Source organism: Leptosomus discolor, chromosome 2 (assembly GCF_034619465.1).
Source record: "Leptosomus discolor isolate bLepDis1 chromosome 2, bLepDis1.hap2, whole genome shotgun sequence".
Taxonomy (NCBI): Eukaryota; Metazoa; Chordata; class Aves; order Leptosomiformes; family Leptosomidae; genus Leptosomus; species Leptosomus discolor.
In genome coordinates, this window is record NC_141392.1 from 13,151,760 (window position 1) to 13,178,777 (window position 27,018).

At 36.4% G+C, this 27,018-nt stretch overlaps 1 protein-coding gene across 1 annotated transcript in view; it reads right to left on the reverse strand.

The window, feature by feature from the left end:
• Positions 1 to 27,018, reverse strand: part of USH2A (usherin) — a 395,830-nt gene that overhangs the window by 238,071 nt on the left and 130,741 nt on the right. Inside the window, exons 21-26 of the mRNA XM_086460628.1 lie at positions 14,620 to 14,750; positions 8,530 to 8,656; positions 8,005 to 8,106; positions 6,324 to 6,497; positions 5,683 to 5,813; positions 489 to 762 (exon numbers count right to left, since the gene is read on the reverse strand). Of these exons, the coding sequence (XP_086316754.1) occupies positions 489 to 762; positions 5,683 to 5,813; positions 6,324 to 6,497; positions 8,005 to 8,106; positions 8,530 to 8,656; positions 14,620 to 14,750 (939 nt within the window). The remainder of the gene's footprint in view (positions 1 to 488; positions 763 to 5,682; positions 5,814 to 6,323; positions 6,498 to 8,004; positions 8,107 to 8,529; positions 8,657 to 14,619; positions 14,751 to 27,018) is intronic.

A 27,018-nucleotide genomic window follows, 5' to 3' on the forward strand; every position in this document is an offset into this window, starting at 1 on the left:
ATTTTTGAGATCAGAATCTGTACCACCTAAAAAAGGACTAATAAACTCTCAACAGTTCTTACATGTGGCAGCATCCAGCCTCATTACAGTAGTTTAAGCTATGTTTACTGTCTTCCACTGATTTTGTATTCCAGATCTGCGAGTGACATAAGTTGATGAAGTGAAACAAGTTTATCTGAACTGGCTTTCTCTGGTGAAGATTCGAGATCGAGTTTGGCATCTCAGATTACAATTTGCTACTCTCCCGTTCCTCCCTTATGAGTTAGATTGCTTCAAATATCACTAGGTTGGAAGAATTTGTATAGCATTATAAAAGGATCAGGACTAAGTAAAGATAAATGGGTAGGGATAACTGGTAGCTAAAGCTATGACTGGGAGTAAAAATTAATGTTACATAGTCATGAATGTATACTACCAGCAGCAGAATGTCCATCTTGTGCATGACACCAGTTTTTTAAAAACTTGTGCTCTTCTTGATGTCATCTTACCTTGTTCTAACCCCAGTTCTTTATAAAAATTCTGAATCTCGGGTGGGATTCCTCCTACGTAGACAGGTGAGTTTACTTTCAGCTGCTGAACATGGGGCTCGAGCGTCTGCTCTCTCAGTTCATTCATACTTGCCGAAACGACAGAGCCCTCCTTGTTCACAGTGACTTTGTTCCAGTTTCCATCACAATAAGACAATCCTAACCAGAGATCCACTTGTGTAAAGACAATGCCAGTTTTTAAAAAGATGTTTAATATTCCACTTTTCAGTTCAATCTATATATTTTAAAACAGAAAAAAAAGATTTTGAAAGAGACATCACATACACAGCAACAACAGACATGGTTATTTTAAAATAATCAAGGGATTCAGTGAACAAGATCAATGAACAAGACATTTTTATCTTCAGGATAGCAGAAATTACATTTACATCGTTTACACAAAACATGCTAAATACAGTGTATCAGTTAATATAGAATGTAGGAAAATATATTCTGATTTTTTGACAACTGACTTTGGGACTAATGTAACTAAGTAAAAAGAAAAGACAATAAACCAAGACTGTTTTGCTTTTCTGAGAATGAGAAAACAGTATTTTATGTATCAATTCATTTTTTAGAAGAATGTAACAAGATAATAAGGAAATGAAATGTCAGACCTGATTAAGGTCTTTTTAATTGGCTGGTGAACTCAATTTCAAATTTTTCCAGCATACATTGATTCTGTGTTTCAACCTTATTCTTCTAAATCTTGCAAGAAAATAATTGTGGGGTTTTTTTATGTGCTTTCTGAGATTAATGTGCCAATTCTCTAATAGAAATACATTTTACTTAAATTTTCATTGCAGAAGTTTCCAAATGCCTTACTACAAGACTCTTTATCCTAACCGAATGGAACATAAGCAGGCTGAGACTGCAAATTGGCAGGTATAGAGCACTAAATGCTTAGGTGATGAACTGGTGGTTGAAAAATATGGGTACGTTCACAAAAAGGCATTACTGTTTCTATGACAAAATCTTAAGTGAAATAAAAACTACAGATTATTAAATCTTATCACCAGTATTGACAAACTGACATATGTAGGTTACAGATAACATTAATATTGCAGTATTAGTAATTGGATTGTATTTCCTTAACAGAAACCCCAACTGAAGAAAGAACTCAGTACTTGAGAGGTCATGAGCATTACAGGTCCTGTCCCAGAGCACACACTGACTGTTTGCTCATGAGACAGAGGGATTTTGTTTATTTGCTTCTTTGGGACCATAACTTCTCCTATTTCCACAAGTTCAGAGCCCTTCATAGCTAAGGACTCTACAATACAAGTCAAGCACAGATCATGGCATCAATGCTGATGAGTACAGCTTGAAAAAGCAGTCTATCTCACAGATGAGAACTGATATGGAACACATAGTGACGGTGTGAAGAAAGCATTTCAGCTGCATGAGTACAGTAGTATGCCAGCAAGTCTGCCAGACCTGGAAGCTGGAGAAAGGACATAGTGTTTGATATACGGTCACTACTCAGCACATCCCTCTTCCAATATACTCATCTTGGCATAGTCTTAAAGCAGGCAGAGAGTGATGCTTGTGCTTTTTGTGATGACCTGGACTGACATTTAGAATGCCCAAGTGCAGCTAAAGATAGAGGACCTTTGTTCACTTCAAACTGTTCTCCATGGCGAAGATAAAAAAAAAATATCCACAAAGTCCAGCAAACATTTAGAATTCTCTCTGATATTGAGCATAGGTTCAGAAAAATTGTTTGCTTTGGATAAAACTTGGAGACCACTTTAAAAAATACTTGATTGTTAATCTGTCCTTGAAAAATGTATTATTACTTTAAAACAAAAATGCACAATACACAAACACAAAATGCCTGGAGCAACCTTATCTAACTGAATTGGCCCTGCTTTTAGTGGAGATTTGGAATAAATTACTTCAAATGGTCCCTTCAACCTAAACTATTTTGTGCTATTGTATTTTCTTTCTCTGCAGGGACCAGTCCCTACCTCACTCAATCTGCTGATAAATATATGATTTTGAAGATGAAAGGAATATCCAGCCATAGCTGAAAAACAAAACTCAGATAGGACAAGGGCTGCATTGGAGGCTGAATGACACACTGCCATCCAAAATGGTATCAACCAATGTTGAGCTACAAGACTGATTATGGCTTCATCTCCTTTGAACTGAGAAGTTATTCTGAGATTCAAGGATATCAGCAGAGACAAGCAACAGACTTGAAAGAACTTGGCGCTGACGGCCAGTTTCTGAGCCCTTTGAAAGAAAAAGTATGTGGTACTGATGTTGAACTGGTCTTTACAGTTAAAAATCAATAAGGTTAAAAAGATGTATTACACTGGTACCAGCCCTGTTCAGACCGGCCAGGCAGAGGGCAGAGGGCAGAGGCCCAAACAGACCCCTCAATAGCCTCCCCAGAATCAGTCATTCTTTAATGGAAAGGGAGTAGGAATCTCTTCCTTGCATCAGACAGAGAAATCACTGGTGACTAATAGGAACATCACCTTCACAGTCCTACATGAGTACCAGTCCCCAAAACACTTATTTCACACCCTTCCTTAGCTCCATCACAGGTAACACTTTCATCTTGGACACTGGTTATTTTACTTCATGCAGCTACTGAAGTGTAATTCTTTTGAAAACGTTCCTGCAGGACTTTCTTACTTTGTAGCTCTGTAGAAGCAAATCAAGTCTTGAATTCAACATCAGCTTCATCAACTACAGTGTCTTGGGAGCTGGTGCCACTTTTGCACGTAAGATTGGCAGTGCTTAGGCTTTCACTGCTGTTGAAGTGGTCAGCATCAAAATCAGTAACACAAACTCTATCAGCAGTCACAGTACCTTCTTTCAATCAAGAACTCACGAGGAAATGCATACCAGAGTGAAAGCTAGTGATTCGTACTAGTTTATCTGGTCATAGTTTGCTCATAACTATTGTGCCTGGATCCAAAGAGAATCAGATTGACCTCTCTAGCTGAGTTAATTCTCAGGGCATGGAAGCCATGGAAGAAGAGACCTTTACACCGAGCAACTTTCTAGGACATAATTTTGTCTTGGGTGGAAGACAAGACAGAGTCTTTGGCCGTCTGGTAGCAGGCCAGTGATGTGTCTAGTTCAGTCATTCCAAAACTATAAAGCGAATAAGAGAGCTGTGACCTATGCAAAAGGCAGGGTCAGGGAATACCATCTTACATTGGCACTCAGGATAAGTGGTATCGGTTCTAAATCTGTTTTGCAGTGCAAGTGTCTCCTGACCAAAGCTCCTATCAAAGACATCGTAGCTCATGCGCAACGGGCTACACACCTCATTTTCACTTTCTATTAACCTTTTTTTTTTGTGAGCTCAAGTGTCCAGAAAAATCTTCTGTCATCATTATGTATGTGTAGAACACAAAGCCACAAGGGTTGGAAAAGCATGCGCATACTCATCCTCTCTGAAATTCCTCACCTTAAGGCTATGGAGATGCTGAGGTCAGAAGTAAAGCAAGACTTAAAAAAATGTACTTGACAGGAGAATTGCTAAGAAAATTATGTAATCACAGTTTTAAGTGCTAAAAATAATATAAAACTGTCAAAAATCTGTCAATATCAGTAGAGAAGGAAAATGTTTTGTCTACTTTGTGCTTTTGACTGCACTTTCAATTTAGTAAGTTCCCTTTTTCCTTTATAGTCAGAAGCTATTTTCTCATATTTCTTAGTCTTTCACAGAGCAACAGAAAGGAAACAATAATCACATAATACAAGAATCTCCAGAAGAACACAAACCCATTTTTGTCCCTGTGAATACCGTTCACCGAAATAGTGTCCCTGAATTTTGAATGACTCACATACGAGTCTTTTTAGGGTGGGAGAGTACTGTATGTGTAGCATCTTACACTATTAGCTCATGATCTTGGTCATTACTTGTGTGCAAAACTAAAGCAATAACATGTAATTAGCAAGACTATTATTTGAACTCATTATAGTTATTGAACTAAGGTTGCTTGAAAAATAGAAAGCCATCAGGTGTAGCAGAATTCAAAATCCAGGAAAAAATTATCTGCTGGAAAAGTAATAGAAAAAGTAAATACAGAGTAGTTTATAGTGAACTGAGAAATATATTTGTACCGTTTAGGTCAGAAGTTTAAAAGAAAAGGCACGTTACATATAATACCATGCAATAAAACAGGCTATGACATTTAAGCCATCAGCAAAATGTTGCATTATAATAAATAAATAAATAAATGAAATTCAATAAAAATGCAGAAAGGGCAGATTAGGTCATAAAGAGTAACACCACCCTCAAAAACCTCTAAATGTAAATGATTGCTTCTTGGACCAACAAAAAGATATACTATTTTCAATAAAATACCTACTAGTTTGTGCAAGTAGTTAGCTATAGTTGACCCACTAAGCAATCATGACCACAGTCTGGTTACAACCAGAATCCTTGGGGGAAGAAAAATATGAAAATCCAGAGCCATGTAACTAATAAAAAAAATTGAATGCATTTGTTGCAGTGTTTAAACCTTAAACAAAATCCTGGAAAAAGATGGAAACACGAGTACTTCCGAGCATAAAACAGTCTTATTTACTGGACACCAAAAAGAAAGTTCATAGGCATTATCTCACAAATTTCCCTAATACAGAATTTGTGCAGCTTCCTCTATGGTGTTGGGAAAATAGTGGTGGGGATGAGATGGATTAAGCTGGACCACCAACTTTTGCCTATATGACAATCCTTAAGTTTCAAATCAAAATGAAAAATCGTATTGATTCTAAAAAATACATATACCTTAAAGAGAAAGCTTTATTAGGATCTGGACAATTTCCCTCATGAACTTCCTGATTTACAGTTTAGTTTATTTTGTTCTAGTATGAGAACTGGGAAATTGGCTAACTCTATACTTTCCCAGGAACGAACCAAAAGCTTTTAACACGTCTTTTACTCTCTTTTCTAATCACTTCTAATCCAGCAAAGAGAACAATTCTCCTTTTCATATATTGATATCTTTCTTATTTGTGGTATAAGTAACACAGGTAACTCCTCTTACGCTATGCTGTGCACAGCATTTCAAATTAAGTAAAACACCAAAATAACTTCTGGTTTGGAATTTCTTAACCACTGGAATATCTTAGTAGACAAAACTCACAGATCATATCTGAATATAGTTATTTGTATTTTTGAACTTACTGCGAGATAATCTGGCCCATCTTTATTGTAAACAAACAAAAGTAATCCATTCAGTTGATCTGTTCTAAATTTGAATGAGATCTCAAATTCCAGTCCACCACTGAAAACACCTGAATGCAGTTCCAGGAACCCTTGAAAGAAAGTTAATACATACGTAAGTTAAATCAAATACATAAACAAATAGTTTCAGTAAACCAAAAGCAAAAATCGAGCTACTTTCTACTTTGACATGAAGAACTCCAAGGTTTCAAGACTAAGGTTTACAACTTCATCACTCAGGTTTGTGAAGGACAGTTATCCATAACATCCTGCAACAAACCAAACTGGTGTGAGGTCCTAAATTTTGCTACCTGGCATTTTTTTGATACATTATAGGCATCTGTGTCTCTTCAAAAGTGAATCTTCACCTTTTACATACTTATCAAATCTGCAACTGTTACAGCAGCAGCAACTGTCTGTGAATGCAATTCCTCTTTCATGCAGTAGTCTTCTGTAAACCCAGAAACCCAATTTCAAACCATTCAAAAATAACCGTATATAACTAAAACTGCTTTGAAAAGCAGATCACTCCGTTACTTTGATATGATCACCTTTTATACACCAAGAACATACTTGGCTAGTGCAATAGTATAGAAAGCTACCTTTGCCAAGAAAATGTGCTCCTTCTGAGAGGACAATGGGGCATCCTTCCCAAATATGATAGACATTGTTTTGCTCTTCAGCATCCTGCCAGTTCAAGGATTCCCAGTTTTCATAGGGAGTATGCACTTTTTTCAAAAATATGTCACTAAGACACCCCACAAATCCTTTCTGGACTATCATCTTCATCCCTGCAAAAAAGGAAAATAATTTTTTTAAGCCAGTCACCTGCAGCTAAACACAGGAATTAATTTCTATGTTTTATATACTCTCACCCTATCATATATGTCCATGTGTGCATTAATAACCAGCCATCAATCACCTTATAAAGGTGGTCTCCAAGCTAAACCCATATTTCTGAATGGGCCTAGTCACTAAAGCAGCTACTGCTATGTAGTTGGAAAATACTATACTTTTTGAGATTTTGCATACAGGTACTTTCAAATCAATAGCGTAAATCTACTCCATGAAGGTTCCAAGGAAAGTTTTCAGGTTTACCCTCTTTAAACAAAACAATAGTTGTGAAGAAAGGCACGCATCTGCTGGACAGGAAGAAACAGCATTGCAAAAGATAAGGCAGACAAATACACACTTAGAAGCTTCATTGAGAAGTTCCTCTTTCCTTGTTTGGTTAAAAAAAAAAAAAAAAAAAAAGTTGAGACATGGCTGCTATCTCTTTTTCTTTACTGGAGATAAAAATACAAAGCAGATTTTACAAATGTTGTTCTCTTGAATGGTATCTACAGTCAATCTCATTTTGACTATTTAGCTGAGGTTTTTGAGGATTGCTTTATGAACCAAAGTTTCAGAAGAACACGTGCATGTATTTCTGGTTTTAGTTAAGTGACACAAAGAAGGACAGAGGAAGTTGTACTCTAGTGTACGTCACCGCAAGTCATCAACTAGATTTCGTGGCCTTATCAGTGGTGGGAACACAAACTAAATACAAACAATTTGGCTTTCAGGTTAATATGAAAAGAACAAAAGCCTGGATATGAACCCACTGAGAACAGTTGATTGTACGCTGATTTTGTATGCAGTCACCTCTCTGTTATCTGCTGGCAGAACATACCAAGTTTTCACATATGAAGATGTATGTGTATTGATTCTTCTGGAAGCCAGCTACAATCCAGCCCCCCACAAATATAGCTGTAGAATACAGATATATTCATATACCACTGAGTTCAATGCAACAACCCCTGAAAGATCCAAACTCACACCAAAAAGGCCAGCATGTTTTAACCTGCATCCTAGTGGCATGTATAACCCTGTGCTTAAGACAATAAAAACAATTCGCACGTGTATTTTGGAAAAGAATGTGGGAATCTAGAACGTAAAACATACCCATAAGTTCCTCACACATATCAGCTTGCCTGCAGGTTTACAGTTCTGTGTGTAAAATTCATTAAGACGTACACAGATCTCATACACTGCTTTACTGCTGATGAAATCAGCTGTACAGATATTTCAATCTAGCCCAAAAATTCAAAAACCGTATGGACTTTATTTTTGATTTTAAAAATTATGTAAGTAATTATTCAAATTAGGCACTGTCCTCATCTGCCTGGCACTGTCCTCATCTGCCTGGCACAATGTCAATACAGTCTGCAGTACTGTAAAAGCAGTTAAGTCAGTGCCACTGTATAGGATTTATGATATTATATAGACCACAATCATACTCACCTACTTCCTTTCTTACAATAGTATAACCCTGTGGAAGTCCTCCAACAAAAACTCCCGTGTTCTCTCCAATAATGGTACTGCCACTAGTTGCTAAGGAAGAACCTGAACAACATAGGTTATTACTCTTGTGTTCAATGCTTTCAACAGACTGTCAACTCAATAACAGAATACTGACAGTTCAGAAAACAGGCTAACGTAACACAATATCCTAATACTTACTCATACACATCCCGGAAATATTTTAACTCTAGTTTACAAAAGTATGTTACCATAATCATGAGTCACAAGCACAAAAAGACAAATGCCTTACACTTAGTATTAAAATACCAAAGTGGTAATCACAGTGCACAGATATCTCAGGTGATTTTGAGATATTTTGAGACACAGATATCAGCAGTGATTTCGTCAGAAAACTGAGTGAATTTTTTGCTGTATGGATGAAGATAGGCAGCGGGAAAGCAAGCAAGTGAGCAATACCCTGAGTAATACCAAAATAATAAAGTAAAATGGAACTGGATTGATTACCTGTGTACTGCCCATCCACTGTGATGTTTCCCAGTGCTTGAATTCTTGTAGCAATTATTTGGTGCCAATTGTTATCATTGTACTCCTTTCCACCATCATTAGTCGGAGTGACTGCTACTGCAGATCCCTTTTTATTAACAGAAGAATGTGATTTAGAATATTATGAAGATTTAGAATTATACCTTACTCTTTATACTACTCTGTGGTATATAGCATGTAAAAATAAAGACAAAAGTCCTCTGTTTAACTTTTTTTGGAATACTAAGTGATGTTTAAGACTGATTTCTCCACTAAATTAACCTTCCCAAATAATAAACGAGGGATCAAGGATGCAGTTTCAGTTTCTGTTAAAAATAGGAAACCCTGTGGAGTTTCCCTGATAAAGAGGAGGATGAGGCACAAATTACTGAGGATCATGTCACTCAGACTTTTTTTATTTCTTATTTACTTTTTTAATGAAGTCTCTGCTTAACTACTTCATGGATTGCTGTGGTTGTAAATGTTGATGGCCACGAGTCAGTGTGCCATCCACAGAGAGTAACTGTGTGTATCAGGACTGTTGACCGCAGCGCCCATCTACAGGAAGGGTCACAAAAAAAGAGAGGTATTTTGTAGGACAGTACGAAGATGTATGTTCTGTCCTTGTTAACCTGGTATCAAAAGGACTTGATTTTTTAGGTGAGAGAGTATAATACATTTATCAAGGAAAAGTCATACCAAAAGATTCAGGGGGAAAAAAATGGAAGGTAGTTATTCAGGATGTTTTTACTGTCCAAGGGATGCTTGTATAAATGTTTTAAAATTTAACTAGAATTTCTACCTGGTTTTATTAAAACAAAAAATATAACTATATGATTGGGTGAATTTAGAGACACCCATGACAAAATGCAGAGAAATCGTTCCTGATTGCTGAGTAAGAGGAATATAACAGATGCTGTCGCCAAACCAAATCTCAAGACTATAAACAACCAAAAAAATACCCCATAAATTCTTATAATGACACAATAAAAATAAAATTAATGTATTTCAAGAATTTTCCTGAGATTTATATCCAAATAGTCTTCTAACATCCCAATAATCCCCATAATACTGTTTCAGGGCTTTATACTGTACTTGAACCATGTGGGAACTCAAAGTTATTCTGTTGAATTCACAAAATAGAATTGTCCTACGTAGGCATTCAGGCAACTACTGAATGGAAAAACATCTCTTTGCATAGGCACTACCTAATATTAAAGAATCATGACCTCCGCAGTTACTTTATGGCTTAAGACAGGCTTCAAAAAAACAGTTTTCAAAAAATATGTAAAACAAAAATAACAGGTTCCTTGTAATTTGGGGGTCTACCTTGTTACTGTGCAGTAGCAAATCAAACAGTTCTGAATTAATTTTTTTTTCAAGATCTTCTAGTACTCTTTCTGGCTCAAGGACCTTAGAGTTAAGCATATGAAGAAAACCTGTTGATAAAAACAACCACCTATTGTGATTAATACTAAGAAGGTCTTGTTAAAATTCAATATTCTGCCTTTAGTGATGTGCATCTGTTAAAAATCGCTTGTCAGCATATAGATTCATAAACACAGTACACTTTTTACGGCACATTTTGAATTGGGGACTGTCACTGTGTATCCTATGTACGAAAATACATAGGATGTGTACATACATACACAATTACAGAAAAAATAATTTCCCATGAATATTTACAGCATGTTTCCTACTCGATTCAGCCAACATCTTGGTATTGAGGTAGTTTGTACAGCAGTCCTCTGTCCCATGATAACAATACAAAGCTATATACCCTTACATACTAATGTGCACTTTTTCATATACTATTTTTTATTGTCTTCTCTCCTATTTCAACATTTTAATATTTTACAAACACACATTTCATTATCGCAGTTTAATAATTAAAACCAGAACTGGTGTCATGCCCAATTAATGTGCCCTGGTAGCATGCCCATTAGTTTTTCCATTAGTGAATTCAACAATACTAATGGGATTACTAGCATGGGATGCTAATTGGGCGTGACATAAGAAACTGGCTTACTTCTTAGCATACCCTTGCTAATGATGAAATTAATGAGCATTTTATTAAATGCTGTCTCATCAAAGTGTACTTAGTTAGCGTTAAAATTGTTACAAATGATGCTGCATTCTAAAGATCAGGTGCCTGAATAAGTGGTTCTTCATATTATGTTTGGCAGCAGTCTAGAGCATTAAGAGTTTTATACATCAGAAACCACATTGATTTGTAACCAATTCAGTCTGGGACCACACAACCATATATGCTAATCTGTGCTTAATTTCAGGGGGAAAAAAAAAAAAACAAAACCAAAGCAGTGTTCAGGGTTCAGCATGCACTGCGTTGGAGGCCTCTGTACGACATTTTATCCAGAACTACTTGAGTGACTCTGTGATCACATTCAAATATCCTGTCGTGAAATGGCTTGGCGCACATTTTAGAAATCACGCATAGGGAACCAAACCTAGATTAGTTTGCTGAGCCACACAGGAAGTCTTAATTTTTAGTAGCTCTCAGTAACAACTAAGTAAATATGAATCTCTGTGGCTCTTCATGCTGATGATTACACTCATGAAAATATGTAGAAACATCACAAATACGGATCCTCAAAGGCACTAAGTGCCAAAGTCCAAATACAACTACACTTCTGCCCATCGAGTTCTTTCAATGCCCAAACTCCTACCACTGAGAAGGCGAACAAGTACAGAAATTTTGCCAATGCCAAGCAGTAAGGTATAGTCGGGAGTCATAGCTAGGTATTCTCCATCTTCCTTTTTTTGGGAGTAACAGCTCCTCTCAGACTGTGCCTATTACTTTGACCTCTGCACAAACCATGGGCAACAAGAAAAGCATCAAGTGTTCCTCTTTCTTGCTGCAAAGTTTAGTAAATTGATCGTCTTCTAAAATGGAAGAGCTGGATTCAGTTCCCTCCATATTGTGAGAAGAATCCTGATACTCTATCCTCAGACTGTCCTAATCACTACGGAAAATGGTGCTCCAGATTGGCCTTAAATTTCCACTGGTAATGATTTCACTTTGTATAAAATATTCAGTGCTTCCCTGGGAAAAAGACAGAACAAAAGACCTGTAGCCACTGAAAGACAACTATAAATTTAGTCAGAGTTGATTGTGCAGTTCAGGGGTGGATTTGAAGGCATTATGACGAAAAGAAGCTCCACGGACAGCTGAAGGTTTGCATACACACTGAGTTTGGAGAAAGGTCTATGGAGCAATGTGATTATGCAGGTAAGACTGAAGAAGATATCTGCTAGTAAAAACCCGTCATGCTTCCTGGATCATGAGTAGAAGCCTGCAAAGAATAACAGTAAAACAATAAGGAAGTAAAAAAGAGCAGCTAGACAACACAAAAGGGAGACAAAAGAGATTGTCAGACAACAGCCTGATGAATGGTGGTGTACATCAACTTGAGAGAAGTATGAATGGACAGGAAGAAAAGGATTTGAAATTAATGCTAAGAGAAGGAATAAGTTAGGCTGCTGAAGACTCCCCACTAAGAAGACTTAGCAGGACTATCCCCAGAGCAGATACAACAAAGAGAAAAGGCGCTGCTGATCATGAGCAAAGATACATACCAGAATCCTGAAAGAGACTAAGGGTAAAAATAATTAACCTGTGACAGGACACAGCTGGAAGGAAGCACGGAATATTACACCACGTTGCTATAGATAAAAAGCAGCAGAGACACAATTGTCATCAAAAAGAATTTTTGCCATTTTAAAGAGAAGAGCACAAAGGCAGGGCCATAAATGCTTATCACATAAGCCACGACCATAATTAGAGAAAACAATTCATATACCCGGTTTGGAAACCATGTGATGTCAGTAAGCAGTAATTAAAGTATTTGCACACTAATGCAAACTGTGATGCACAAATGAAGGAATACGAATTGCTGCTACAGAGCATCACACCTGATGTTATAGGACAGGAATGGCAAAAAGAAACAAACTAGATAGAAAACATAGAAACAAAGGTAAAGACAGTGAGGTAGCACAGCACATTAAGGATACAGAAAAGTGTAAAATTTTGATAACTTACTTTTCTGATAACTACAGAGGTAAAAGTTTTTGAAAAGGATACTACAAGAAATATATTGATGTAGGCCACAGTACTCTTTCTGAATCTGAGAATGCGCAGGAATCTCTTCCACATTGTTAACGAGAACTCAGAAAGCATTAGCTTTCAAGACAGCAAATCAATTGTTAAGACTACAAAATTCCTGAATGCCTTAAATGGCAGATATTATTTTTCTACAAACAGTCACCAAACCAGCAATATAGGTTATTTTAGATGTTATAAGAAGAGGGAACAATATGGAAGTGATGATCCTAAAAATCAGCACAGGACAGAGTTGTCCAATTCAAATGAAACAGAAAGATAAACTAAGATACATTCATAAAGAAGTACGTTAAAATTGAAGGCAGTAACTATTGAAAATATTAGCTGAACTGAGAACCTCTAGGGGCTGAAGATGGATGAGACCTGCATCTTTTACAGTTAAAAGACATGGGGAAAAGGAAAAAAAAAAAAAAGGAGGAAGGAAAAAACAGAGAATCCCCAAAGCAGCCACTCTCCCACTTGCCCCCCCTTCCTCCCCCTCCCCCAAATACTGTGAATCCAAACAAATACAATATCTTCTAGGGAATGAGTCCAACCTAGTGACATAAAGCTACTTCAGAAGGAGCAAAAGTGCAAGGAGGGCTAGGAATACTATTTGAAGCACTAAAATGCAAGTTGAAAGATATCCACTTCCATGAAAACAAGCGATCAAAAGAAAAAAAAAAAAATCAAACTATTACACCCAGAAAGATCTCGCAAAGGAAATAAAAACTCCTTTTCAGATAATTGAAGGTATTTGTGCAAAAGAGATAAAACAGAACCAGTACCTATTAAAATGTGGATGAGGGCAACATTAACAACAATATTAAGCATGGTCCCAAAAATTGAAGTACATATGATTCAGTCTGCAACAAGGAAAAGAAGAAAAAGCCTGTGTGTAAATGCAGTGGAAATGATAGAAATTTATATCTCGGGGTCAGAAGCAGATTTAATGTTTTCTACCATGGGGGCTGCATACATGCTAGCCCCTGTGCAGCACCATGCCTCCTCTATACAGCCTCCAAAGCTGAAGGAGTTTCACTGCTGCACAACACCTCTGCATGTTCATGGAGCACCAGTGCCTGGACCACAACAGAGCTCAGGAAGCAAAAGTTAACAGTGGATCGTCAAATCTCTAAATCCCCACTGTTTTATATCATTGAGCATTTCTGCTCAACCCCCCGGAGCAGCAGACACAATGCCAAGCACATAATTAGACACTGAGCTGTAACGGAAGATATGGCTCATATAACGACCAGGCCTTCCAGCAACGCTAACCTTACAAAAAGGATGTACATATATGGATACATATGATACCACATTCTGGCAATATCAGTAGAAAATCTGATAATTACTCACAGTTTTTTGCATATTTATGAAACATAAGTGAGATCCAATTTCGGGGTGCAGAGGAAACAGAAAACACCCAAACAGAACTGCAAGGAATATGGCCTTATTTTTAATTTTCTGGCACTTACTTGATAATATTTCCCTCATTATTTATGTCTTTGTTATGGTCATTCTTACTAGAAGTGAGAGACTACTTTCATCATTTTAATGGCAACACGCTGATTTCAGTAGGAAAGAACAAAGTCTCCAGATGGGAGGCTTAAAAATAATTGACTAAAAATATATATAACCTTTATTTGCTAACTCAAAAACCAGTTCTGCCCACCTTGGAAATCTTGACACTTTAAGCTGTAGTGGTGCTTGGTGGTACTGACAAATAAACCTCACCTCATAAAAATGCAAAAATAAAGTCATGACACAAAATGAGCAAAGCTGTATTGTTTCAATGTTTCTCTCAAATCTCCAGCTACTTAAGGGTTCTGAACAGTCAGTTAACTTGTGTCAGTAACAAAAAAACCAACCAAACAAAAAAGTAAGTATGTAAAGAAACACTGAAAGAAATAATGTACATTATTTTTATAGGAGCCTGTCTTTTGCTGTACCTGTGGATCAAAAAGAAAGTAAGGACGCCCACTCCTCAGTTGAAGTGCAACATACTCCTCTTGATTCCCAGGTGATGCAGAGAAAAAAATCAAACCATCAGGTTCCTGGGTCCTAAATTTCACTTTAATACCTGGTTAGAAAAAGCAAGCATTTGGTTAATGCCAAAAATGGTTCTTATGCATTGTAACAGTGTAATTACAAAAAAAAAAAAAAAAAAAAAAAAGGTCGTTTTAAAAACAGTAGTAAAATGGCAAACCAAAATTATAGAAATTTTGTTGACCTAAAACCCTTGCCAGTCATTACAGGAGAAATTTTTACTAATCCAGACTTAATCAGCCTTTGACAAACATTTCTGTTATTTCAGAGCCCTTACCCATCTGTAAAAGAACCATATGTAATTGTGACTTATACTGTTCAGTAACCTCTTTCTTAAAAAAACGTAATTCGAATATTGGCACACTATTCTAATAGTTGATGTTTTAAACGTGGTTTTTCACTTGTCCCTTAACATTTCAATTAGTAAAGTAGGAATGAGAGTCCTGCATGGAAGGATTTCTGTGAAGAATAGTGGGGCTTTAGTTCCAAAAGATTTATATGCACACACACATATTTATATATATTCTTTTATAAATACATATATCTAAGTGCACAAAGAATACCTGAGAAAGAACACGTTTTAACAAAACTTGGCAATATCCCAAGGAAAAATTGTTGAACCAAACTTAATTAAGAACTTTCCAGATCATTATTGACAACCCTCCATTTCGCTTCTGATAAAATGTCTCTGCACATGAAATGTCATTCAAATGACATAGAAGAGGGGAAAAAAAAAAAAAAAAAAAAAAAAGGGTTTTTTTAATGTTACTTTTTATCACAAAGAAAATATCAAAAACCCAAGCTAATTAAACAGTTTGTAAATATTAGAATATTGTTGTCCATCCTATAAAGTTAGTAGCTATCTATGGACAGATTAATGAAACAATTCATAAATCACATATCCAGTTTCAAGAACTATAATTATGAATAAACAAATTTTGGATAACCACCAATATTTTATGAATGTAATGCTTTTCTTTCAAGCTCTCTTCTGGAACATCACCTTGCAGAAACAAATAAGAAAAGCACAAAACCATACGCCAAATTTGGCTCAACTTTTCTAATGCGCGATTCCAGATTTCGCAGGCTGAGTCTATGGTGGAGCCATGCCTTTATTGTACTAACTTTTTTGCAAAGAGAATTGAAAAGGCAGCAATAGCAACATCTACCTAAACTATACACTTCCCTGACATTTCTGCATAAAATGTTTTTTACAGAACAGGATAATTTACCTGGTTTTACCCAACTATATCAAACTATTCAGTCTTTTCACATACATTTTCACTACCTTGTATCAGGCAGAAAATAGTAAGTGACAGAAGTTTTTCTTGTAGAGAGCGTCTGTATTTTGACAAAATTGTAATTCTGATGCACATTCATACCAGATCATGCTTTTTAATTACTATACCCGTAAGAAATATCTTTTGACCCCATTTCCTAATTGCATATTTTCATGCAAATCACATGATGCACTCACAGATACGAAACCTACCTTCTAGGCAATGCAAATCAGTCAAGCTATTAAAATACCTACAAAAAGCAGTTGTACGTAAGTAACACCCAGCAAGTTAAAAAAACTCAACAAACAGTGCCCATACTTAAGGAAAAGCATAGCTTCGCCTGGCTCAGAAATAACTACTATTGCTGCAGTTTAAAGTTCCAGGTATTTCCAGCTGCCATATATGCTGGAGAGGCTGAGACTGATGGACTCAAATCCCAGCACTGGAGAGCACAGTTACTTTAACAAGATGCCAGTATTTTTATCGACATGCCAAAAGACATTTCTGAAGACCAGAGGATCCCTCCTCACATCTAATTCAGAAGGACAAATACAAACAAAATAACTGAGTTTCTGCAAAACCACCATTATTTTATATTGTTGGTTTACAAAACATAAATTAAATGGCTCGTAATGGTAATATTGCAGTAAGCCTAAAAGTTTTCAAGTGTTATGCAGGAGCTTGTTTTCTTCTTTGGATATTGAAGAGGCTTTTGAACCTTACTTCCTGCCTGTGGAGCTGCCATAGCGTCATATAAAGTATGGACGAGTCAAGAACCATTGTTTTCAGTCATAGCCCATACAGCAAATTTTTCTAAATTCATTTGTCATCTACGACAAAATTCAGAAAAGGACTCTGTCCCTTTAAGTTCAGGTATGTTTGGTGTTTCTCATTGGATAAAGAAGTTCGTATAACCTAACTCTAAATAAGTACTTTCATACCTCAATATTTTCTTGTATTTCTAGAAGTGAGTGCAATGGAGAAACCAAATATTAAGCAAACTTCTGCCCCATACATAATATTTTCACTGGAAGATAAAAACTTGTGAAATTAATATTTTTCCCAGGAACATAATAATTAAAATGAAAAATCTGAAACAGTTTCTCAAGCCTAGGTTGGACGTCATGGTCAAAACAGCAAGGTGTGTGTCATTTTTCTGCCTTATGGACACTGAGCACTGAAAATGGATCTTACTTAACTGAACACAGAAAGCTTTCCTTTGAAAACCTGACAGAACATGAAAACCACATTGAATCACCAGAAAAACATCTATCTTTTTTTTTTTTTAGGCGGTTGGGGGGGGGGAGATTTTGCAAGAAAGTTTCTCAAAGACTTGTGTCCACTATTTCAGCATGCATGTCCAAAACCCTAATTTCAATGTTAAATATAACATATAAATAGAAACATAAAGAAAAGAGCGACATTACAATTACTTCTGTACATTATCATATACAGAAACTGCATCTCAGCCACACTACTGAGGCTACTAAATCTTGGATAGAAAGCACAACCATCGGGGGAGGCATAGTAGGAGTGTACTTTTAATCAACTAAATCTTGAGTTGCAACTTAAGAATTCACCTGATAGGCTTGTTTACGTGACAAAAATGATTGGTCCACAAGGGGTTGCTATAATTTCTGGGGTAAAACACAACAGAAAATTCTACTACAAATTAAACCTTAATGTATGTCATTCAAATAAAATCTTTAATTCCATTTCAAATTATATCTGCAACTGGAGAAACTGCCAGAATTCCTTTAATTATAAACAAAGGAATTTCTTAAATATCTGTAATTGAACTTCTTTGATTATAATGGCATTGTACAAAACATAACACAAGCATTGTACACAGTGAACATTAAAGACAAAAAGAATAAACAGTACCGAAAGGACAAGTAAAAGAAATTACTAATGTTATTATTAATGTTTTAAAGCATCCCAAAGTGTGGTAGGGCAGACTAACCTTCTGTCAGGATCTATGCAGTTTCAACTTATGCAGTAGTTGATTTTGATCAGATTTTTATCCTAGTTTCAAAGATGGCACACCCAGGTTAGCAGAGGAATAAGGATGTGAGAGGCCAATGCAGGCACTTTAAAGGCATTTGACCCAGCAGTAATACCAGCATGCTACCCTGCGAGTGCACACAGTTTTGAGAGTTCCTTTTAGTAACAGGCCGATATTAAAAGTAGAAAGATACACTATTACTATAGTGTCAGATGAGTCAGAACCCAGTCTTTTGTCCAATACAGAAGACACATATGGAGCAACTTTTATACCACCTCTTTGCCTCCCTCATGTAAGTTTAGCAACTCTGAGAACTTCAGCAACATTTCAGATTCAGACTCAGATTCACACCTGGATTCAGGTTCTTCTGGCGCAATTCTACATGGCTTGAAAGACCTGCACAAAAATATTTAATGTGCAAGAACGTGCTCTTGAGAGGCTGGTTGCAGCTTTTGCTTAAAGCAAGTTCACACAGCACACAGGGTTATTTTGAGTTCAGAAGAGGCAGTTGGCAGTCAGGGGGAAAATATTAATAAATTAGAGCAGCTCCCAGATTAACATAACATATACTAATAATTTATAATTATCACAGCAATAAAATTCACTTCTGACTAATACTAAGCATTTTTTCTTACAAAATAAAAAATTTAAAATAGGTTTTGTTTGACCAAGAAACAATTCACCCAGACTAAAGAGGTTTTGCTTCCTGTAAAACATCTTTCCCATTTAGCTGAACTGAAATTAGGGTTTGGTTTTTTAAAAATAATAAAAATAATAAAACAAAATCAGCATTAAAACACAAAAACATTCACAGTACTCAAAAAATGTCTTTTGATTTTTTTAAATTTTGGGGTAGAGGAGTTGAGTGGATAATGTAGACAGAGGGACAAGGTAATTGAAGACATTTTTTACAGTAACATCTGAGAGATTTCAGCAACGTGGTGTTCTTAAAATGAATCTCTTTGTCCCATGCACTCAGCTAAAACACCTGTAGAGTACCTTTCTCTACAACTGGATGTTCAGAGTCCAGCTCAAAATAGCCAACAAACATAAGTTATTAGGCTAATTAAATACACAGAAGTTGCTACAAGTCTCGAAAGTCCCATGCCCCTTCACCAAAATATACACATAACCACAAGAACAAATCTGTCCAAAAGCGTCGAGAACAGACACATAAACATATTTCCAACCTGGATGCAGTCAGCAAGAAGAGTGTTAGTTTAATTTTCATAAGTAAATCAAATCCCAACCCATATGCATCGGATTGAAAAGTAGGAATAATAACTAGATATCCTAACATATTATGACATTTTCTTTGTGGACTTAGGAAATCATAAAAGGAAAACGGTGTACATTATGAAATAATAGAAAAAAAACCTGCCTGATTTCTGGAAAAATCACAAAGCATTATTAGAAATGAGTTTTACATAGTCTGTGAAGCACATCTATTTTCAGTGCAATTTCTCCCAGAATTGTACAATTGTACAAACACAATTTGCATTTCCATTCTACTTATATCGTTATATGAAATGGTGTAAATAATTACATAATTGTACATTCCAATCAAATGAACAGAAAATTGTTGGCAAGGAAAGCAATCTCTTTGTGCTTACTAAAGCCCTTATTTGTGCATAATACCAACCAACTAAAATGAACAGAAATTGTATATAAAATTTTGACTACTGCATTAGGCTCTCAGCAGTTCCTTCAGTTAAGCGTTTATTTAACATTATGACTGTGTGTAAATGCTTTTGCCTGATCAAAGTAAATTTCCCCACAGAAATCAAAACAATTTTTTTTTTTTTTTTTTTACCTGGGAGGGGATAGATGGGCAGTAAAACTCTTGGGTTTTATACACTTTAATTGAATTAATACTTTGTCGTTATTTTCTCTGAGAGAATGATTCTGCATGCTACGTGCAATTACAATAGCTAAACCACACTCTGAAATGTTGGGTTTTTTTTAAGAAAATACACCTTTCAAAAATATAAGAAGGGAGACTTCTCAGAAATGGATCAGTACTTAAAGCACATTCACATAAAGGACAGGGAGTTAGAGGAAAAGAAGGAACTCAGAGGACACTTTCCTGGACATACTCACGAAGATTTTCTGCTGAATACAAGGAGTTAGTTCATTTCACTTTGTGATGGCCTATAGCTTTCTGGATGCTGTTGAGAGAAGAAGCTGGAGACTATTCTTCTCAAATCTGTCCAACATCTTTTGTTGCCTTTGGTACAGGAACAGGTTACATCTTCTACCGTTACCTTAATGCGTTTGAAAATTTTCCAAGTTCATCATCACAAACATTACACTAGGTAATTCCACTGATGAAGTAAATGTTGTTCATTTTTAAATTGCCTTAGTTTTTTTAGTAGAAATTTAAAATATATACTTAAAAGTCAGATATATGTATGTCCACATACATATGTACACACACATATGCATATTTGTACACGCAAATACACAAAAAAAATTTCCCAAACTTTTTTCCGAACTGTAACTAGAATGACCAATGGTAGGTCAGCAACCCCTTTTCTTTTGTGATGACAGTAAAACTAGGAGAAGCTAAAAATCCGTTGTTTTTAAAATTAGACTGTACAAACTCCCCATATTTTCAAAAAGTCTAACTTTATTCAGAATGACACAATTCAAAGAGGGTTTTTTATATACTCTTAATACCTCAAACTGCCCAAAAGTTATGCCAACCTAAAAGGCTGAACAAGCATAAACACACGATATGATGAGTGAATGAAAGAGGGAAATATATAACACCTTTTGTGGAAACCATCAGGCAAAACCCCAAATCCTCTTGATGAGAACTGAGTATTTCTTTTACACTAAAATGACTAATTTGATACCTGTTTTTTCTTATTTTCCTTGCTACCCCATTATACCCACTACTGGTAAAACAAACAGGACATTTTAGCTTTAATCTTCTTACTACATAACCCAAATAACTTCAGTCATGTTTGCATTAATGCTGCATTAATCATGTTGTTGCGTATTAATGAGTTTTCAGGCTATGCTAATTACTGTCATAGATTCTGCAGCAGCCCATTAAATATACAAATTACAGAATTAAAGAGCCAGAGCTCTTCATGATTAATCTTTAAATGGAGAAAAACTAATGATGTCTGTACAAAGTTTCTCTCCACTTTTGGCTGACTGAGCCCAATGAACAATCAATTAGAGTATTTGAAGAATAAGAACATTGCACACACTAAAAGATTTGTTATGCTGTTATTCTATGCAGAAGACACACAGTTATAAGTTTCTATGAAATGGACTTCTGTAGCATATTCCAGTCTTTAAGGTCTCCCGAAGTGTTGCAGAGGGGTAAAAGCTATAGGATATTCCAATTCATTATTGCATACTCATAGGAAGCTGCTGGTTCCATATGAATACAGTAAATCAATCTTCTCCTTTTAGCAAGGACACAAGTCCTGCTACTCCCTAGTAAGGAAGATTTACAGCAAACCTTGGTGAAAAGAAAGCTAAGGTAAGTTTAAAGTCATTTGATAAGATTTGATGTATTAGTAGCACTTTATCCCCTCACTTAGAGTGATGCTTTTTCAGGAGTAGTGTAATACCTAGTGGTTAAATCAAGAGATTCAAAATTAGGAGACCTTGAGTCCACACTCAAACAATCACCAAGGTATCTTACCCAAGGGCCATCATTTAAACCCCTGACTCCATATTCCTTCCTGAAGAATGGCGGCCATTATCACTTGCGTAAGGTTCTGTAGTGTTTGAAAAATTCATTACCATTTTGTTCTCCATAGCCTTAAAACACATATAAAATCAGCAAAATGCCCACATGTAATCAGAAGAAGTACCTATACACTAGGTATTTACTGATATTTGAAAAACACTAATGTATCCAGAAAAGGGTATTACTGTAGCCTTCTCCAAATACTGCATATTGTGCAGAACATCACTAGGCTTCCCTAAAGAGCAGATTCTTAGTCTCTATTAATATCACTCTGCACATCAGCTGTAGTTTAGAATTAACTGGGCCATTCCAGACCTGTCCAATCAGTTCTTTATACTATGGAAAAAATAAACAAACCTTACTTTATACATTAAATTTATACAAAGTACTTCTTTAAAAAAAAAACTGCTTAGGGCAAGATTGATCATGGGATGAGAATGCTTTCCTATGAAGATAAAAAGACTAGATTGCTGAACTTAGTGCACAAGGAAGAGGACACAATATAAACATATCGCCCAGGAAAGGCAGCTAGGGAGCAGAGGAGCTTTCCAACACATGCTCAACACACAAACAAGAAAAGGGAAGAAGTCCAAAGCAAAGATGTGCCTTTTCACAGGTACTTTACAACTTCTTATGAGAAGAGAAGCATAATTAGGACAATCTGCAAAATATTGACACAAGAAGTATCTGAGAGTTTAGCAAGACCCAAAAGGAACTGGGCAGTCTGACTACCTAGATTTATCTAAACAAATAAATGAAGGCTTCAGAAAAACACATAGGAGAGATCAGGGTGAAACGTGATATGGAGATGCAGATGATACCATTATCTGTTAGCATTCCTCTGCCACTAGAGTCAACATCCAGTTCTTTACACCGGCGCTTAAAGCAATACAATCGTTAAAGAAATGAGTGCCCTGACTCAAATCCATTTATTAAACAAGACTAGGAACAGCATTCATAACCGTCTTCCACTTGTGTGCATTGGGACAGTACACAACACGCATACACCCAACTAGCACTATTTTTTTCAGAGCATAGCTGCCAGAGCAGAAGTAATAACTGTAATCTTGAAAATCCAGGAGTCAAGTCCTGCTTGGGGTAAGGACCAGCTGCAAGTTTGTTTCTGTTTCTCTTAATATTGAAGTGAAATATGAACAAAGGGAAACATTGACCCAATATTCAGCCAATGCTTGCTTTGATGTTATTGTCCAACTTAAACAGAATTTGAGAAAAGTTTTATGCAAATATGTCCTCTCTCAAATAATACCTGCAATCTCTATTTTTATTTATTTATCTTTACATAGGCTAGAAGTTTAGCAGACTCTGATTTTGTTAGAAAAGGAAGAAAATAGTTTCTAGGACTCAGTTTCCTTTATTAGCAATTAATTCAAACTATGATATTTGAAGTATGGAAATAGAAGCAAGCATACATCTTCATTTCAGGATAAATCCTTTAGAGAAAGAACTGTATTATGTTACCCGTATGTGAATTAGTGCATTAAAAAGGTCATCTTATGCAACAAGGGTAAGGTGGGAGAGGCTTCTAGGTGTTAATGCAATGCAAATCATAATTACTAGAAATATGATGACAAGAAGAATCACTTCAAAGATTTACAACAGTGCAATCTATAAAAGGTCAACATCACAGTGAAATCAGAAATGAGCTGGAGGTCAGTAGTTGTAAATAGCATTTCCATTATAAGCCTTTAGTTAGTATTTCCAGCAATAGTACAGACGTAACATTGCACAGAGAGTCATTTAACCAACCAAGGGAAAAGAGTAAGGCTAGAACTGAGGAAAATGCAAATACATCAAAATTAAAGTCAGTGTAATGATCTGAAACACAGCAAATTTAGACAACAGTGCACTGGCCAAGGCAGAATCCCATCAAACAGCATCACAGAAGTTGGAAGCACAATAAGGTGGAAATCCTGCAGCAAGTGAAGAAGTTTATTGATTGGACAGTGTACATATAGAACAGAAGAATCACTAAAATAAGCTAATGAGCGTCTTGAGGAATAGTACAGGACAAAAATGGAAGTGTAACATAGAGGAAAAAAAAATGCTTTCAGGCAGAAATACAACACGACAGAGCAAAGACTCAGCAAAAAGCATAGTTTCAAGTTACAAATTCAGCAACAAATGCTACTCATGGTAGAACTGCAAAAAGAGCTAACAACATATACCAAGTTAATGCAGAGATTTAAGGTGGACCAATAAACTGCAACAAACCTACCAAATTAAGAATTAACTGAAAGGAATATATATAATATTTCCACCCAGTAGTATTTGTCGTAGTATTTCCCATGACTATTAGTGACATAATGACCTTTTCCAGAGGCAGCCTAAAACTGGTTTTATTTGCAGGAACTAAGTTCACAAAAGGATTTCAATGGAATGATCAGGTACAAGTGTTATATATAAACAAAAACTTCACTTTTCCCATATTTACAGGGGAGTGTGCTAGACATACCATGACACACCTGCTGTCAGTGAACAATTATTTCCTCAGCCTCCGTCAGTGCAGGTAATTGTAAACGCTCACTCATTGCCTTCTACCATATTTGCCACATAATGGAACTTAACCTTGAAAGTGCAGCAGGAACTGCTTTGAAGAGTTAATAATATTCCATTACATTTTGTCGTTACCCATGTGCCTCTGTACCTAGGAACTGCACACTCTGTAAATTAAGTGCTTTATGGGGTTTGGCATGAAAACATATCCAAACACTTTGTAGCACTCACACAGAATATTTTAGTCAGAATATGATCCACAGCTACCAAAACACTGTCTTCAACATCTCAAGTTCAGTTTCAGTGAAAGCACCACCCTTAGAAATCAGCACAGCATGGAAAGAGAAAAGTTCAGTCCAACCTCTCTTGCACCGGACGTGCTAACGCTGTAATCCTGAGAGATGGCCTTGGCGATGCTGTCTTTAAATGACATGTCATTAGAGGCAGGAAAGTCAGCAGGATAAAGCCAACATCCTGACTCTGTTACTGTACAAGTAAACTACCATGCACAATCTACGATATGCAGAAAACAGAGGCAAGTGCTGTGTGGGAAGCTAGGAAATCTATCCATTTTCTTCGAAATTACGTTAAGCATATGTATGACCCCTGCTTACTCTCACCCATGTTTTCAAATGCACAGAAGGAAGAATGTGTCCTGCATACAGCAGTGACAGCCCCTGGACTGTCTTTGAAAAGAGAACTGGGGAGGGAGGAAGGGAGGGAAGAACCACTTGTAGTAGTTGTTCAGCATCAGTTGCTGTTATTTCCTTTTCCTTTCATGGTATGCCACCATAAGTATATGGCCCAATAATCAAATAGGGGATTTCAGGGATTTCGTGTTATTTATCAAACCTTAAGGCCATATTCACCAAATTCACCATCATTCTCTGCTCTACCCAGCTTCTGTAAAGTATGTGCCACAGAAAACACGACCCAGTGCAGTAAGCCAGCTGTGGAGGTTTCATCATCAATTTGTAGTCTGGCTTATTCCCAAGAATCAAACCCCTGCACTTACTGTCACAGTTAGGCACATGCAGAAGCATAAATCGAAACCAGCATAGTAATGAAATCTACCTATCAGCTGAATAATCACCACCACGGAATACTTTCAGAGTGACAAACACAACTCAAACCCTTCCCCTCCTCTGGTTTTTAGGAATGCAATGCAGCGTTACATGGTGGACGTGGAAAAACTCCTGTACTACGCGCAGTAATACAGCTAACGTGACAAATACACCTCACAGGGGATAGGTATAGCCGGATATTATGCTAAGTCCTGTATGCAGTCACCTACCTGGGCAACGGGGATGGCACATAAAAACGCTGGCAGTAGAGGAACACAGAGATAATGTCTTCCTCCTACCCAGGTGGGCTAGCTGCTCCTCAGCTGAGGGTTTGAGCTGGGACCTTTCACTGCGTGCCAGGATGCAAATGAAATGGTAATAAGCCACAAAGCAGCACTGGCAGTGGTCTCTGTTGGTGTTTCAGTGCATTTCCATGTATGGTAAGGAGTTCATGATTTTCTCATGACTCTACTCAATACTTGGAGGAAACTAAGTGTATCTCTAAACTCTGAACTACATCTGTTGGCGCCATCAATAGAAAAGGTGATCCAGAAATAAGCATTAATAAAGGCATTTCAATGCTATGAATAGCCATGTAACTCAAGATGTAAGAGCTTAAATAAAGAGCACAATTTACACAAAGATTCAACCTGAGGCAAATGAGAAAGTGAGGAATATAGAAAATGATAACGACAGGAAATTGATATAGCATTTACTAAATACTGTCATAATTCTGTTTGCCCAATGTAAGTTAAATTGCAACACTAAGCATGGAATAAATTAAACTGCCAAGGTACAGGCATTAAAAAAGTAACTTCCATAAAATTTCCCTTTGCTGCCTTCTATGCATGTGTAGTTGATCCTTAGACTGTAAATTCTTTAGAGCAAATGCTGTCAACTTTTTGTTCCTAATGCATGAGAGACATGTAAAGATTTAAAATTAAACAATTTTATTAATCTAAATAAACAGAGATGTGGACAATACTGAAAATACTTTCCTTAACAGTTTCTTTCACATACCATGATGCCATTTAGCCTTCATATATTGGGATATTTTCAGGCAGTTATTGATTGATTGTATGTCATCTTTTCAGAATTCTATTTCCTTACGGGGTTCTTGAATTAAAGACCACTTTGCTGTAGCCTGCCTTTGTGTTGATTTTTACATTATTGCTTAAAACATGAGTGATTACAGAACACATGACTGACTAATTCTGAATGATGGCAATAAGGAAATTTCTTCTCTTCTGCAAAATTCACTGATAATTTTTTCTTTCTTCTCCCTCTCCCTTTCTCACAAAGTAGGAGATTTGCTGGAACACAGAAAATCATGATTGATTACAATATTGTAATAGATTAAATCAAAAGGTGGATGATTGGACGTACAACATTACTAAGAAGTACAAGACTTTATGTTCTTTTGTTTTCAGTGTGACCATTTTTATATCTCTACTACTTGTAATGACTCATAGAAAGACACCCATATTCAAAAAAAAGAAAAAGGCAACATTCCTTGCTCACATGCTTTAACAATGGTTCCGAGATACTTTTTTTCCTGTCCCCTGTGTCGCCTGAGGATTCAGATGACTGCCAGCTTATTTAACTCCCACTGATTATTTTAAAGTTTTGCTTGCAATGCTAGGGCAGTGTAAGTGAAAGGGGAAAAAATTACCCACCTCATCCTTAATAATGCAAAATAGATGCACTTAAAAACACTAAACAAAAAA